This window comes from Cebus imitator, unplaced genomic scaffold, assembly GCF_001604975.1.
Source record: "Cebus imitator isolate Cc_AM_T3 unplaced genomic scaffold, Cebus_imitator-1.0 Scaffold199, whole genome shotgun sequence".
Lineage (NCBI taxonomy): Eukaryota > Metazoa > Chordata > Mammalia > Primates > Cebidae > Cebus > Cebus imitator.
The window spans coordinates 783,852-801,891 of NW_016107514.1; the positions used below are offsets into that span (position 1 = coordinate 783,852).

Genomic DNA, 18,040 nt, shown 5'->3' on the forward strand with positions numbered 1-18,040 from the left:
CTGTGCAAGATGATAGATTTATACCAAAATGTACTGAATTCTTTTGGACATATGGTAGAACTGTACAAAATGTCAATGTATTTGTTTCATACTGAAAATCGATTGTTCTTAAAAAGCTCTCAGACTAAACTAAAACATATTTCACACCATTATTAAGTCATAAAACTAATAATGAATCATTAAGTTTCAGTTAAATTTAGACCAAGTGTGTCACAGTCCAAGGCTCTGACCAAGACCAGGTCTAGGATGCTACCATCTTCCCTATAAACATGTATGGGCTGCCTGAATCACCACTTTGTAATACAAATGATCTCCTGTTACCTCTCCCCGGTCATCTGTGCTACGTGCAAAGTCCATTATCCGGTCAACCTCCACATAATCTGGATTAAAAAGCTCATCCTCAATCTACACCAAAGGGAAAAAAAAAGTTAAACGGTTTATTTATTTCCTGAGATGAAATACTATTCCACTTTTTACCAGGCAATAATATTTTGGGTCACAGCAATACAAATCTTATATTTGGCAAATTCTATTATATTAATTGAAATGCTACAATTTAGCAAAATCATTCCCCATGAGAAAATCAGACTTCTCAGACTTTGTTAACTGGGTCTTTTAATTACCGTGTGAAGCCTTTTACTGTGAGAGAATGTTTAAGAATATTTTAAATGAAGTGTGAAATTACAATTCACTAATGAGCAATCCAAAAGGCTTATGGCATGCAATGCATTTAGCATTCTTGAAACTACAGTTTGCAATGAAGAATCAGAGTCATGAAAAGTGTTACTTAGAATCTCATAACTCCTGGAGTTGTCTGATGCTTTATAGCATCATTTACAAAATGTTACTCAAAAGCCAAATACACAGAAACAAACTAATTTCATATTTTAGCATGAACAGAGTTTACAATGTTTGGTAGTCTTTGCCAATCAATATTAGTACCTCATTTAGGGTAAGTCTTGTCATTAATCTAAGTGTTCTAATGACTTATACTGAATGTTTAGGGCAAAGTATTTAGGATAAAGAGATGAGCCCTAAATAATTGGCTTATTTAACCAACATATTAAACAATCTTTACAAAAGTAAAGTAATACTGTTGCTTGCAAAGGTATCTCTCATAAAATACTAGAATATGGCTCAAAAGGAAGTTATAGACTAAGCCATACCCAAGAGAAGTTGGGGTCAGACAAGTTTCAGATGTTAGAAAACAAAAGACATTTTATTATATGCACCTCTCGATTAACTTATCAATAATATAACTGCATTAAAATATTTTGCAAAAGGCAAACTAGAAGTCACTTAGACATCATTCTTAACCTTTGAATTGCAGGTTGAAAAGATAAACAATTGAGTCGTCATCTGCTCAAGAACAACAAACTTTCCCTGGCCACTCGGCCTCCTTAAGACACCAAGTTGGGAAGCGTTGAACTGTGAATTATGAAACAAAAGGCAGAAACACAAATATGTGTCTCAACTACCTTAGGCTTTGACACAGAGGTGATTAGTAAGGCAAAAAAAAATCCATTGAAATGTTCAACTATTATAAAGTATTAGTATATTAATGCACTGGCTTTGTCAAAAGCTTCTAGATTTACGTAAACGTGTTATCCATGCACAGCAGAAACACTTAAACTTTCCCAAAACTAGGTTTTGATGGCAAAAACTCTCTTTAAAAAAACTTGTTCTTAAACTCGAGCTTTCATATTCAGTACTGAATTACAATCCTTAACTTTTCCTAAACATTTCTACCATTTGAATAATCTATTGCATCAGACATGTGATGACATTTTCAATCTAAATGATGTTTTTGAATAGAGATTTTAGTTGCAGCAGGCTCGTAAGGCAGCCTAAGGAGAAACAAAGAATATAAAAGCAGATGAAACTGAACATCTCAAAGCAGTACAACCATGGAAGATTTGAAGCTGTGATCATGTATGGGATGAAACAAAGTCATGTGCATGTGTAAGAGAGGGAGGAAGGGGACTGTTGTCCTTCTCTGCTAACTCCCACTCAGGACAGAAATTAGGACTTCCAGCTGCCAAGTTACCAGGTAAATAATGAACATTCAACCTTGGTATGTGTAGCTAGGGCTAGGCACAATTTCCTAAAGACAGTGTGACTACAGGAGACAGAATACAAATAAACGTAAAAAGCACAATGGTAGCTTTCCCCCCATCCCTAAATCCTGGTCCTGGATTTAGAGATGGGGGGAAAGCTATCATTGTGCTTTTGCCTGTTTCCCTCCCCCTGGCCCACAGAAAAGGTCAGCAGAACATATGGTGTCTCTTTCCAAAAGAAGGCTAATGATTTCAGCTCATCCAATGTCACATAAGTTTAACTCTGGTTTCATTAAGAAGGGCATGAAAAACAGAACCTCACAGCACTGTCCTCAAAATCAAATATTAAGATTCTTTCTTCGAAAGAATTTTCCTCCAAGTTTTTTGAAGAAATAATCTTCTTAACATTCTCCAAGATCTAAGAACTGAGTCACATTTGAGTAACTCCATTCCACTCAGTGCTAACCACTGTACTGCCGAAAACGCTGCATACTCAGAGAGCCAGAGGTGGTGATGCCAACATGTGTTTAGGAAAAGAGCAACCACATGACCTCCCAGCGAATGCAGACTTTACCATAGGCCAGTTGGGATCATGGAAATCAGATCTCAGAAGAACACAGACTTATTGCCTGATAGTATAAGGATTTTATGATATAAAAGTGCTAAATATTCTTCTGTCCCACCTTCCTTCATCTCCAAAAAGGGGTGGTAGTGAAAAGTAGGTTGTTAAACAGATACTATTTTGCATCAAATTGTATGCTTCTTTACAGTTTACATTCTGTCAACTGTTTTATGAAAAGAGGAACTAATAAGTCAGCAAGTCCTATCTTTCAATGTTAGGGTTTTTCTTTTATCTACTTGAGGCTGTAAATGAAACTAAATTGGCGATCAAAAGTCTAGAGACCCTAGTAAGAAGCTTGTGAAAGCACTTTTTAAAAAATGTAATTGACTGTACTGGGCAGGGTGGGAGGCGTACGGAGGGGCAGAACTGGCACTTCTATTAAGTGCAGATTTTCTTCCCTGCCCTAGGTATTGCTGTATTTCTATAGCTGATACCTAGGATAAAGGAACACAGGCAAAGATATTATTACCAGTTTCTATACTGCACCACAGCATTTGCGAAAATGAGTTTAGTGAACTCTCTGTGATTAGGCATTGATTTGAACAAAAGAAATTTGTCACATACTTTCCCCAACAGAAGTTAAGCTTTTGTATCTTAGAACTTGTACTTAACATTTACTATAGAGTTCTTAACCTGCTCAATCTCAATACAACTTTTGTTCACTTACTTAATTTCATCGTCTAGTGACTGTACTTTCTTTACAAGATTTTTATCATACCATCACTGCTATTTCCACATAATATCATAAGGACTGGTATCTTCTAGAGTAAGCAACAGGAAGAATGAGAAATTTCCTGTTTACAAATTTGTTAGCAATAACCAGTTACCAATATGCAAGTAACAGCACCAAATGAGGTTAACTAGTTTTTCTTAATTTGCTGAACTAAAATTTTAAATTTAGAACATTTTAATAAAGTAAATACTTTAGAAAAGTAAGCAGGTATTTCGTACCTCTGAAAGGAACTTGTTCTGGCCCTGCTTTGCCTTAAATCGTTTAATTTTTTGCTGAATTCTCTTATCTTTTTCCAGATCTTCTACAGATGCCCATTGACAATGAAGATAAGAGCTGAAAGAATAAAATAATACGCTTGAAATATGTAGAATATAATTAATCCTTTATTATATCTTCTCTTATTTGAAAAAAGCCAACTAAACAGGCAATTAACAAAATAACCTGCGTAATTACTCATTAAGGCTGCTGAGCAACATTTAATATACCCACTAGTGTTTAGAACAAGAAGAGAAAATCAATAGTAGTGCCTAAAATTTGCCTTCTGTCCTAAGCCTCCAGCTCTCTTACCCACTACCAGAGATGGGGTCGGGGGAGGAGATATCGCTCTCTCTCTCTCTCCCTCTCACACTCTCTCTCTCTCTTCCAAACCCCCAACCCCGTCTCTCTCTCTCTCTCTCTCTAGAGAGAGAGAGAGAGAGAGAGAGAGAGAGAGAGAGAGAGAGAGAGCGAGAGCACGCACAAGCCCAGTTGTCTTACCCACTACCAGAGATGGGGTTGGGGAAGGATACAGAGAGACGGTGAGAGAGGGAATGGCCTAATAACAAGCTATTTCCATAAGTGAATGGATTATACTTCAACATAAAACAATTAGCACTACAGGGTGGCTTCAATTCTGAATTTATACTTTGAACCTCTTATCACTGAGAAGTAGATTTTTATCAAGTTAAAATAATTCAAATTTAAAGTAGCAGTTTCTTTGAAGATAAGAGGTGTAGGGTACCCTAGAGTTACCCAAGACCTGTCATACTATTCCCAAAGGGAAACCTAACCTTGTCCTTCTATAGCAATCTAGGAGAAAAGAACCACTGTCTGCTCCTGGAACACCAGGCCATGCCCTCTCACCAGCTCCTAATCAGTTCCTGGACTCCCAAGCTGTGTTCCTACAGGGTTCTGCAAGACGTCCCTTGGTCCCCTGTGAATGTTTCACTTGGTATCATCTATACCTGCACTAAGCAAACCCCTTCCCCTCAGACACACCACCTCCTGCTCTGAGCATGTATGGTGTTTTCCCTCACCTGAACTGGAATATATTTGCACTTCCCTTTCCTTCTCCAACACTCACAGGTCAACAGTTAATGATTCATAGCAACTCTGACATTCTTTTGTTTAGTTCTTCAATATTCTTTTGTCCCATCACCCTCTCCCTGCCCCCGAAATAGCCCTGACAGCCTCTTATTTCTCTTTCTGGTGATGACATTAAAAGAAATGATATCCTTGAATATATATACCTATTTCAGAATCAACATACTACTACTGTTAGAAATTGTGCTTTAGCAGAAGTCAGAAGTTTAGAAAACGAAAAAGTAAAAAAAATTACACAACCATTAAAAAATTTTCAAAAATGATTTATGACATAGGAAATGCTTATGATATTAAGTAGCACATAACTGATAAATTATGCAATATGATTTTCAAAGATAGGATTCATTTAGTCCTTCTATATTTGAGGGAGAAAAGGATTTTAAATACATATGACTTAAATAGCTATGAATTGATATCAACGCTGTACACACACATACAGAAAATAGACTAGACGAAATTGTATCAGAATGCTAATACAGGTTGACCATCCCAAATCTGAAAATCCAAAATCCAAAATATTCTAAAACTCGAAACTTTTTGAGCACCAACATGATACTCAAAGGAAGTGCTTCAGAGAGTATTTTGGATTTCAGATTTGGGAAGCTTAACCACTAAAGTATAAGGAAAATATTCTAAAATTTGAAAAAATCCAAAATCCAAAACACTTCAGATCTCAACTATTCCAAATAAGGAATACTCAACCTGTAATAATTATTTCTGGGTACTAGGGCTGCAAGTATTTTATTTTCTACTTTCAATCTGTAGTTTCCAAATTTCCAATAAATAATATCCAATACTGGCATAATCAGAAACACATATTATGTGAGGCAGGCAGATCACCTGAGGTTCGGAGTTCGGGATCAGCCTCACCAATACAGTGAAACCCCAACTCTATTAAAAATACAAAAATCAGCTGGGCCGCGGTGGTGGGGACCTATAATCCCAGCTACTCAGGAGGCTGAGGTGGGAGAATCACTTGAACCCCAGAGGTGGAGGTTGCAGTGAGCCGAGATCACACCACTGCATTATAAAATAATAAAATAAAAATAATTTGCCCTAGTCTCCAAATTATTTGACAGAAAAAGCACTTGTGCAGTCAGTTGGTATTCTTGTCTTGGCTGAGGTGCAAACGCCTTCAAAGCACCACCTGTGTAGCCTTGAGGTGGCACCAGCCCTGCTTTATCTGCTATAAACTAGGTTGAAATTTTCAGTGTGACTCTGCTTTCTAGACTCTGATGATAACCCATTCTGGAGGCTTAGTCAGGAAGAAGAGGGAAGAAGAATAAAGGGTCACAAATAGACTGCTTTGTGTTAATAGATAATTAAGGCAAGAAAAAGTTCTAGCTGGACTAGAACTAAAATTTTTTTAAAAGTTATGAAGAAGTAAACGTAAGAAAAATATTATGATGCTAATAAGAAATCATCTGAACTAGGCCCTACAGATAATACAGTTTATGGTCACTTTGGAAAACAAAATTTTATTTTAAAATGTAACTACTCTTTATGAAACAGGTATACATTTATACCTAATCTTTACAGTTTTCTTAAAAAAAAGTAAAGAGCACATCCTGTACCCATATCAGTGCAAAGTACTAAATAAAATATTAAACAAATATAACTCCACATCACATTAATAAAATAATACATCATGATCAGGTAGTTACTTATTTCAGGAATGCAAGGTTGGTTCAATATTAGGAAATCCACTAAAAATACACAATATTAAGATATCTAAGGAGAAAAATCGCACAATTATTTCTAGTGATACTGAAAAAACATCTGACAAAATTTAACACCCATAATGGATTTTTAACACTTAGAAGGATAGGAATTAATAGGTATTTTATTAACACAATATTTGAAGATTTTAGTTCTAAAGACAGGATCTTACTAAATGAAGAAACGCCACAGAGTTTTCCACAAAGATCAGAAAGCATGGATACCTATGATCTCCACGATTATTCAATACTGTATTTGAGATTATTAGCCAATGTCACTGACAAGTCAAAACAATGAGGCATAATAATTAGAAAATAATAAGTAAAGCTATCTCTGTTTGCAGATTATATGATCAGGTACCTGGAAAACCCTAGAGAATCAATTAGAAAACTAACTAAAATAATAAAATAATCCAGTAATGTATCAGAATATAAAATTTGCAAATAGAAGTCAACATACTGTCTTCATTAACACCAACAATTACCAATAAGGAGGTAAGTTAGTGAAAACCTCTTTCACAATATCAACAAAGATAAAATACTTGACAATAAACTTAATTAAAAATATGCAAAACTTGTGCAAGAAAATATTTAAAACTCTTACAAGACATAAAGTATAACTGGACCAACTGAAAAGACACCCTTGTTTTCACACTGTGTAACTCAAAATCATCCGCCATACATTTGTAAATTTAACACAACATAAATAAATAAAATGCAAACAGGCATTTATATGAAGCTAAACAATACTACATTTTATATATATAAATAAACATGCAAGAATATCCAGGAAAACATTAAAATATAAAAGCTAATAGGGAACCAGATCTACCAGATATTAAAATACACTATAAAACCTCCCTAAGTAAATAGTGTGGTACTGGCTTCTGAATAGACAAGCGGTTCAAAGGCATAAAGTACAGATAAATAAAAATAAAATAAATAAACTTTAAGACACAATAAAGTTTACATCTCAAATCACTGAGGCAACAATGGACTTTTTCTCTTTTTTTTTTTTTTTTTTTTTTTGAGACAGAGTCTCACACTGTCGCCCAGGCTGGAGTGCAATGGCACAACCTCGGCTCAACTGCAACCTCCGCCTCCTGAGTTCAAGCGATTCTCCTGCCTCGGTCTCCAGAGCAGCTGGGATTACAGGCGTCCGCCACCACGCCTGGCTAATTTTTTGTATTTTCAGTAGAGACAGGGTTTCACTATGTTGGTCAGGCTGGTCTCGGACTCCTGACCATGTGATCTGCCCACCTCGGCCTCCCCAAAGTACTGGGATTATAGGTGTAAGTCACCATGCCAGGCCAAAAATGGACTCTTAAATAATGGTGCTAGAACAACAACTGAAAAAGAATTAAATTAGAGCCATGACTTATACAATACACAAGAATAAACACCAAATGGATCAGGTACCTAGGTGAATAAAATAAAACCACAAAGAAAGCATGGACAAATTCCTCTGTAATCTGGATATAGAGAAAAGCTTTCTAGCTATGACACTAAAGCTAGAAACAATAAAAGAAAAATTGTTAAATCTGACTGTACAAAAAATTTTAATGTACAATACAAGAAACACCATCAGGTCAAAAGACAATTCAAACTGAGAAAAGATAATTGCAACATATGACCCAGATAAAGAACTAATATCCCTTACATATAAAGAGCTCTTAAAAGTTGAGAAGAGCATGACAGAAAAAACAAGATGTAAAAAGTGGCCATTAAACTTATAAAAAGGAGTTCTTATTCACAGTAAGAGAAAATGCTAAATAAAACCTCAACTGAAATACAATTTCTTACAAAAATTAAAAAGTAAAACAGCACATTATGCTAGAAAGGTTGTGGGGAAATAGGTGTTTGCTGCATACGTTGTTGACAGGAACACAAATTCATACAACCTGAAGGAAGGGAATTTGGCAGTATCTCTCAAAAATACATACATGTTTGCCTTTTGATCTAACAAACCCACTTCTGGGAATTCACCTGGAAGTCATGCCTCCAACAAGCTGAAAATCTATAGATATGAATGAGAATATATATTGTGGCATTATCTGTAATTGGAAAACATCAGAAGCCACTTATACACCCACCTACATAGAAGGCTGGTTGAATGGTTATGGCACAGTCATGCAATGAAATATTAGGCAGTTGTAACAAAGAACGAGGGGGACCCCTACGAACTGATGCAAAGTGATTTCCAGAATATAGTGTGGAAAAAAAAAATGAAGCACAAAAATGTACTAACAGTATACCAATTTCTTTTTTTCGTAAGAAAGAAGAGGAAATTATACCTGCATGCTCATGCCAAAAATTACAGAAAGGACAACCCCAGGATTAGTAAGGAAATAAGCAGGAATGAGGTGGAAAGGAAGGGAGGACTACACTTCTTTTGTGTATAGTTCTGACTTTTGGAACATATTAACATTTCACAAACTTGAAAAACAATTAATAAAAATCAACAGGGGGCTAAAATGGAATACCAGTACAAGCCAAAACTAAGGAAACACACTGTGTATCATGTAAGCCATGAGGTCTCAACCTTTTTTGGCACCAGGAACCAGTTTTGTGGAGGACAATTTTTCCACAGACTGGGGCAGGGTTATGGGCAGGGACAGGTGGTTTGGAATGAAACTGTTCCACCTCAGATCAGGCATTAGATTCCCACAAGGAGCACACAACCTAGATCCCTCACATGCACAGTTCACAATAGTGCTCACGCTCCTATGAGAATCTAATGCTGCACTGATCTGACAGGAGGCGGAACTCAGGTGGTAATGCTCAGTTGCCTGCCGCTCACCTTCGGCTGTGCGGCCAGGTTCCTGACAGGACGTGACCAGTACTGATCCACAGCCTGGGGGTTGGGGACCCCAGAAATAAATAACAAACTACACTGGTGGGGTAGGAAAAGAGAATAGCCAACCCAAGGAAATTCTGGATAAAGTTTTAGTCCCTTTGCCCTCAAATAAAGACAAAAAAACTAAATAAATATAGGCTCTTTTTCACAGAAATATGTACTAGCAAGTAATTCTGAAATCACTTCCTATATATGTAAGGACTGACAAAAAAGCAAATATAAAAAATAAGAGAGCCAGGTTTATTCTGGTTGAAGAGGGAATTATCAATATTAAATGGGAAAGGAGAGAACGAACCCTGTGGTGCTGGAATAGTAATGGAAGTATCAATATACAGGCACTCTTTTAGCTGTTGTGTCAGGTAGGTAGATAAATATGTGTGTGTATATAATAAACAGATAAGTTATGTGTGTAACTCGAGATATATATATATACACACATATATATATATGTATGTGTGTATATATATATATATATCTCCACACACACCCACATGTATCTGTACACTCTCCTAGCCCTATCTACTGAGACAGACTAGAAGCAACAAGTCTTCAGCAACAAGGAGCATACCTAAGGCCCAAATCTTGATTTTTCAATGTCCCCCTTCACTAAAAGCAATCAAGCGTTCTTGGAGAAGTAACTGATTGTATAAAATGGGGGAGTTACAAGATGAGCCTGAAACATCCTCTGGTGCCAGAAAGCAAGAAAGCATTCAAAGAAAGACGGGGACAAGGCAATAGGATGGAAGAGCCAGTCTGAAGAGGCTCCCACTGGCCAAATCTGGGATAATGTGAGCAATGTAAATATTATGACAACAGGAAAGAGTTATAACCCCTTGAATAAAATGAGAAACCACAAGTCTGCACAGCTATCAATTAGCAAATGGGCAAGAAGGTAAAGCTCTTCTTTATGGTAAAAACCCAACCAATCAATGGAGAAGAAATGATAGAATTAGTAAATCACCACTTAGCAACTATTACCATATTTAAGTCTCAAAGTATCTTTTCAGAAGATACACATTAAAAAAAAGAAAAACAGAAATTTTTGTATTATTTTTATAATTTTCCTACAAACGTGAAATTGTATCCAAATAAAAGGCTAACAAAAACTCTTAGTTTTAAGGAAATCTTAATTTCTCTTAGCTCTCTAATAACAGTCAGGAAAGCTATTTTTTTTCCAAAACTCCCTTTACCTCATCTCAAATGACTTTGGAGGAGGGCTAGAGTCTCCTGATCTGGCGGTGGCACCTGGTCAGGAACTCGGAGCCCATCTCTGGGGTCACTAACAGGCTGACTGGAAGGAGGCCTCACTGTCACACACTGATCTGGAGGTCTCTCTGGTAGTGCCATTATATATTGGAATGCCTCTGCTCTTGTTTCGACTTGGTAAATCTACATGGGAACTCTCTCCCTCTGGTTTACTTAGTTTACCTCCTCCTTACCATAGGAAATCGTGTTGTAGGCATAATTTCCACATGTGTAAACTGACATGCTCTGAGGACAAAAGAATGATGACAGTTAACATTTTCTGAGCATTTTTAAATTGTCAGACTGATTTAATTGAACTCTCATGATAAAAACTGATAGCATGACAAAACTGGTAAGAGATTTACCTTTTTACTTGGTAAAAGGTTTTACTTACAACTTCTTCAGAAGTGCATCAATTTACTAACAGTGCCAACTACAAGGGAGAATGATAAAAAATCCATGGCACCTGATGCTTTCACTTTCTAGGGTGGGATAAATTTCCTGATGCTGTTTTCACAACTTCTCTTTAAAGCCCCAAGAACGTATTAATATGGTGGTTTAGTTCTTTGTCTTAAAAGGGATACAAAATAAATTTTTAAAAGGGATACAAAATAAATTTCATGTTTACACTATCAATAAACATTTTTGCCTTTGTTCTGTGATTGTTATTTAGGTTACAAAAATGGCCTCATTCTTCTTCAGCAGAATGACTACCGACTAGAAAACATCCTAGCTCATCACAATGTCTGTTTGGGCCAGCCGTACTGCCTACAACAGAATCCACAAGGACAACAACTCACTGCGGTTCTCAGTTCAGATTTTTAAATTGTGCAATTCAAATCTACTAAAAAAAATCAGAAACAAATAAAAATAGATAAAGCTATACCACACTGCATTTTAGAACCTTAGTGATGTCATGGTTCTCTAGCGCTTTCGTTCCACAGGAGAGTTCTTGTCTCTAGGGCCTTGCCCCCCAGGCACAGGTGAAGGGAAGAAGTGCAGCCCCCAGGGGTAGAATTCATGATCAGAGGACAGGGAAATACTGATTTATTCATTTTTCTATTATTGTAGAAGTTTTTATCCTCTCTAAAAATGCTTATTGGTTATATGCGGAAGTTAGTCAACTTTTACACCAATTACACATTTGCCAGAAAAACTTAATTCATAAAATATCAAAGATACAAAGGTTGGTTAAAAAATGGTCTCCCAGGCCATGATGACTAAATAAATCATACCAAAGTTCCTTAATTTCCGAATTAAAAAAAAATGGTTGTTTAGTACTTGGAAAATATAGCCCCCCCCCACCCCGCCCCATTAAAAACAAAATCACGATTTACTTACAAGTTTTTGTATTTCACATAGAATTCCTCAATTTCTACCTCTTCTCCAGATTCCTTCTGCAACAAAAGAAAATTTCAGGCACATACTTAAAACCATCTACTAGAGTATTTCGAAAGTCATAATTTACTACCATATGAGCACAAAGCAGGACTGAGAAGAGCAGCACAGGACCTTCTCGTAAGATGATTACGCTCTGCACTGGGAGGCGGTCAGGGCCATGAAGACTGCCACGCTTAGGCCCATGCACGCACCTCTGCTCAACATGCGAGAGCTTCTAAGACATGAATCACTTTAACTCCTCCCTAACCACATGCAGCTTCATTCACAACAACCTGACCCCAAATTTGGCTTTCTGCCAAACCCACAGTGTTAAGTAGACGCCAAGTGTACCATTTTCTCAGGCAGCAGCCAATTAGCAACTGCTCTCCTGAATGCCATATGTATTATTTTTGGCTGCCTCATAGCAACTTTACATTGTGGGTTTCGTAATGTTTTAAAATATTTAAAAGACATTTATTTCTCCATATACTTAATAACTCTAAACAAGAAACCATATAAAACTAAACCTTGTTCTTACGCTGTAATTTCAGTGCATCACTATTCATAGTTTTAGTTTCACTCAATGGTACAATTAAAATCTCTCAGACAAGATGTCTCACACACATAGCAGCCAAATAAAATTAACACTCCAAATACTACATTTAGGTAAGGTTAAAATTGTGATACATGTCAGCCAAATCAAGAGTTTTCAGTGGTAAGATTATCTATAATATCTCCCTTGATCCCACCTGCTGTACTGTACGCAGAAGATAACATTCAGATGATATTTTAGTTATCTCTCTTTATTCCCCTTTTGGTTTTAGGCTGTTAAACAAGTCATAATATGTAATTTCCTTCTGGAACATTTGATCAGATAAATCAGGGATCTAAACTATAAACACCACTTACAGATGTTTGGGGATTGCTTTTACCCTCTTAAGAGACCCCAAGCCTGCCTCGAGGGTCATGTATGGCTGTTCAGCCACCTTCGAAATGCTTTGAAAAAAATCAAAGCAAGTAGGAACATGGCAAAGAAGAAACAAAAGAGCAAAGGCTTCTACTGGATAACAGACTGGCACAGATCTGTTCAAAGGTACTAGTCCCCTCAATCTCTAACCTTCAAACTATTTTCAAGGATTGTGAACTTAAACTTTTCTTTGAAATTCTCACTTACATCAGTTAAACCTAATTTTTTTTTTTTTTTTTAAGATAGGATCTGGCTTTGTCACCCAGGCTTGAGTGCAGTAGTACCAACGTGGCTCACTGTAACCTCGACCTCCCAGGCTCAAGCAGTCCTCCTGCCTCAGTGACCCCTGTCACCCCACCACCTCCCCAAGTAGCTGGAACTACAGGCACACGCCCCATGCTCAGCTAATTTTGTATTTTCTGTAGACTGGGTTTTACACCATGTTGCGCAGGCTGGTCTCAAACTCTTGGGCTCAAGCAATCCCCCCGCCTTAGCCTCTCAAAGTGATGGTATTACAGCATGAGCCACCGTACCCAGCTAAACCTATATTTTAAATAGTTTCTTGCCTGTCTAGAAATTATCAAGAAGGAGTCTGGATATGCAGGTATGGTCAGTACCTATTAATATCTGGTTGTGCCCTAACGGATCTATGAAAGATCATAACTCTAAAGCATTCTTTTAAACAAATGTATTCAGAACACCTTCTATGTCACAGACTTTTAGTTATTCAAAATAAAAAGAAATGTTTGTTGGATGGCTTCAAGAACCACCAACATAAATGGAACATGGAATTAACTTACAAATAAATACTAGCCAATTCAAGTGGCAATCCATCCAAGATCCACCCTACTTTTTTCTCTAGCTCTAATATTTCTCTATTCTACACCCATTTCAAGATATATTATCTTTATATAGAACCAGACATTCCAGTAGAAAGACAAAAAGATAGTAGATGGTCAGGGAAAAAGAGAAGCAAGGATGAAACTAGATCCTTTGATTCTTCACATAGCATTATCATGAAATTCAGATCAAGAATGGAACTCAAATGTCTGAGCTTTTACTCTTCTGATAATAATTATATTTCTTTCAACTTTGAAGGCACTTTAGAAACTACATATCTTCTGATAATAATTATATTTCTTTCAATTTTGAAGGCATTTTAGAAACTACATATCATTTATACAACCGATATATATGTTATAAATCATAAACAAGATTTATCATGTCTACACTCTTATTATTTCTCCTGATTCTTCTATCTGATCTTTTCTACCATACTGTCCTTTTCTTCTCATTCCAAATGGTCTCATCATCCCATAATTCTAAGCGGGCACCAAAACGTACAGGATCAAATCTTGAACAGTAAAGACAGTTGTTCTTCTGTCTCAAGTCTGTTTGAGAAAGCTGACTCTTACAGCCATCTGTCCCCAACTCTCATTACTACCCATTTTATTGTCATGATCAGCTATTCCTCTGGGAACCTGCTGTGAAAATGCCTAACAAGAGAGTCTAGGCTGCCTAAGTGGAACCAACTAGGTTCTGAAACTTCCTTTAGCAGCACCTGGAGCTGGTATAGAATTGACCCAGGGCCTGTATCTTTTGGATGTTTCAGAATATAACACTTTGTTCTGTTTAACGGACCACACATATTGGATTACCATCTTCTTGCTCCTAGAATTATAAATAGTGCTGTTTTTTGCTGTTCCTTTCATATAAATATGATCATCTTTTCTTTTACTGAACAGTAAAACAATTAATAAAAGTATGTAAATTTATAAGCCCTCAGAAGCATCATTTCAATTATTTACTAAATGGGAGGCACTCTGACCAGCCTCTGATAGCAGCTTAAAACAGCCCCAACCCCAAAACCTCTCACTTCTAAGCCCCGTTTTCAGAAGCCATTCTACAATGGGCATAGGCAAATGAGTAACTAAGTCAAAGCACTATTTCCATACATGCACACACATATACACACAACAATCGAATTTATTTCTTGAGCAGCAACATTAAATTTGAGAACCCAGTAATATTATGCATTTAAGAGAATTTTTCTGAGAAATGTATATACCTTTTCATTAGACTCTGAGATTCATCTATGGAAATCCTTATTATTCATAAGAAATTTAAAGTTTCAAATATATTAAGCCATACTTGTCCCATTGTTCACATGACCCAGAAACTTTGAGAAGGCAATAAATGAGTTCTCCAGCCACCTGGATTCTAAATAGCCATCCAGAGTCTAGGCCTAACTTAGGTTTTTCCTAAGCATCTTACTACTAAATTAAGTGGTCATAGTCAAGAAACTAAACTACATAGCAAAAAAAGATAACATTTTGTTAAATAATACAAAAAAGAATGAAAAAGCACCTCAATAAAGTTATCAATAAGGCATGGGTATGAATTCCTGTTCACTTCTGGCCCAACCTACTGTATACTTTACTGGAGACACCAAATCACAGTTCACTTAGGGAAAAAATAAGGGCATGATAATGGATGAGATGAAGAGTTTTGCCTTCTTTACACTCTAAGGGGCTCAACTAAAGAGAATTAAAACAGTCTGAAAATATGTCCTATAGTCAAAGAAAAATAACAAATTTTAGGGATACAGTCACAATTCACTTTTAAAACTACTTTTGACCTTCTGATACNAAAAAAAAAAAAAAAAGGACTGGAATTATTCTCCAAAGATGAATGACTCAAAGCAGAAAGAACTACAGGATTACTAAACAAGGAAAACAAAATAACTAGCCTTTATAGAATCAAAGTAACCATTCACATATCTACCTCAAAATTCAAATAGGCACTGACTATCTCATGCAGCTAGGTATCATGGACATTAGCCTACGGGTTTAGAACAACATAAATGCCTATTTAACATGACGTGCTGAATTAGGATGCCTCTGCCAGATAAGTTTTGTGAGTTTACACAACTGCAACATAATGGATCATGATGCTTCTCAGGCTATAGAGATGAGGTCAACTGACTTTGAAAAACATGGAGTCTCTACTCTGTGTCAACACCATGCAGTGACAGACTCTGAGAGCTCATAGCCAGTTTCTACAGTGCTGCCTGGCAGAGATAAAGACACCTTCTCACAGCCAATTATTAAATTATTCATGGTAATAAGAAACAGACCAGCAGGCATAGATAGAATCCACAAAAAAATCTCAAATTTCCTTTTGTTTCTATTTGCAACACTTTCTTCTAATGTTATTAAAGGTGATAACTAAAGTACCTACTTTGAGAATATCAGCAGTTTTAAAAGTTAGCACCTGTTAATGTTTAGTATCTTCTAATGTTTTTTATTTCCCTTTAAGAAATACCAGCAATTGAAAAGCAATTCCATGAGCTCCACATCTCTCCTTTATTTTAAATCATACCTCAAAGCATATCTCCCTTCCAGAAGAATTTTTCCACTAATTTTCTCCATCTTCAAATTCACCAACTCAACAAATGTCCACCCTCCTGTACAGTGATTTTTAATCTCCTATGATAAGATAAACCCAGTCATCGGTAAATGGTTAATAGCATCTATTCCTAAACCATGGGTACCTATCTTTAAAGGGCAGCTAAAGAGGAAAAGAAAACAAAAGCCCGAAAGTGGGCAAAACAGAAATAAAAAGCAATGTTCTACATAATGTATAGTCTAAACAGCTCTGAATAATAGGGCTAATTATAATTTGCAACCCCTAAACCTGCTTGCTGAGTATGCCTGCTGAAGCACTGTCAATTGAATGAAAATTAATATATCCCATCCAAACGACATGCTATTTACTCAAACAAGTCACTTCAATTCAGTGAAGGGGATTATTCTTCAAAGCATGTCAAGTATTTAAATTTTACCATATATCTACAATTCACAAATTAGCAGTTCTAGAGTCATTAGTAGGACAAAAATGCAACCTTCTAATGAGTTAAATAGTGCTCGTTTTTACTTGAACAAGTGGGAAATTTCGCTGAGATTTTATCATTTAATTCATCAGGGAGGAAATCTTCACATCCAAAGAGTCACCAGATAGCCAGTCACTCCATGCCCCGTATCCCCTATACTCAATGAGAAAACAACTTGAAATGCTGCTCTTGATTACATTCATATAAACTACAGATGTATATTCTGATAAATATTTATAACTTGGATAACACAAAGAGTATTGAAATGAAAGTAAAGAGAAGTTTACTGCTGGTACAATAACACGTTGAAGGATCACTCAGTAGCAGTATTTGAATAGTAATGGTTTCCTATTTGATAAGCCTGGGATCTCACTTTATTATAGGACTCTCACCGAGTCCTGTAAGTTCTCCATTCCTCATCTCTCTTACTGGGAAGTTACACTTTCTATACATTTTACCAAAATTAAACAAGTTTAGGCACAATGGCTCATATCTGTAATCCTGGCACTTTGGGAGGTCAAAGCAGGATTGCTTGAGCCCAGGAGTTTGAAATCAGCCTGGGCAACATAGCTAGACCATGTCTTTATTGCATTGTTTTAATTTTTTAAAAGTTTGTTTTACATGCTGGAACACGAAGTTGTAGTTCCACCCTCCCTGAAAGCAAATAAAAAGAAAGAACTGTGACACAAACACCTATGTGTCTACCACTTTCTAGAGACATGGAAAATTGCATGTTGTAATACCTAATGCACCTGCAGTTTTATGTAATTATTCAAACTAAGCAAAGCATTTTCTCAAAGTGGGCAAGACTGAGATAAAACGGAATTTTCACCAGTAAAAGAAAACACAGTGTCACTAGCATTTTTCATTAAAGAGCATATGAGTTCCTCAATGACAAAGCTATCAAGCTAGTGACAGATACTTAGAGCTCACCTTTGCAAATCAACACAAATTTTGAATAATTCTGAAGTACTAAGTCAAACTATTTTTTAAAATTACACTGAAAATAGACCTGTATTTCATCTTTGCATTGGCAGGAAAGACACTAATGAATAATTCAATTGTATATGAAAAAATGTTAAAAAACATATGAGAAAACACCTACTTGCTAAAATGACAAACAGAATTTCCATCCTAACATGGAAGAGGGGGGAAACTTTCCTAAGAGAGATTAGAAGTAAATTCATGTTTATGATTTTTATGAATA

At 36.3% G+C, this 18,040-nt stretch overlaps 1 protein-coding gene across 7 annotated transcripts in view; it reads right to left on the reverse strand.

Annotated features, from left to right (window-relative positions):
• Positions 1-18,040, reverse strand: part of CHD7 (chromodomain helicase DNA binding protein 7) — a 179,046-nt gene that overhangs the window by 46,590 nt on the left and 114,416 nt on the right. For all 7 annotated transcript variants that reach the window (XM_017547548.2, XM_017547551.2, XM_017547553.2 and 4 more), the window contains 3 exons: positions 11,936-11,991; positions 3,631-3,745; positions 322-405 (listed from right to left, as the gene is read on the reverse strand). In XM_017547548.2, the coding sequence (XP_017403037.1) occupies positions 322-405; positions 3,631-3,745; positions 11,936-11,991 (255 nt within the window). The remainder of the gene's footprint in view (positions 1-321; positions 406-3,630; positions 3,746-11,935; positions 11,992-18,040) is intronic.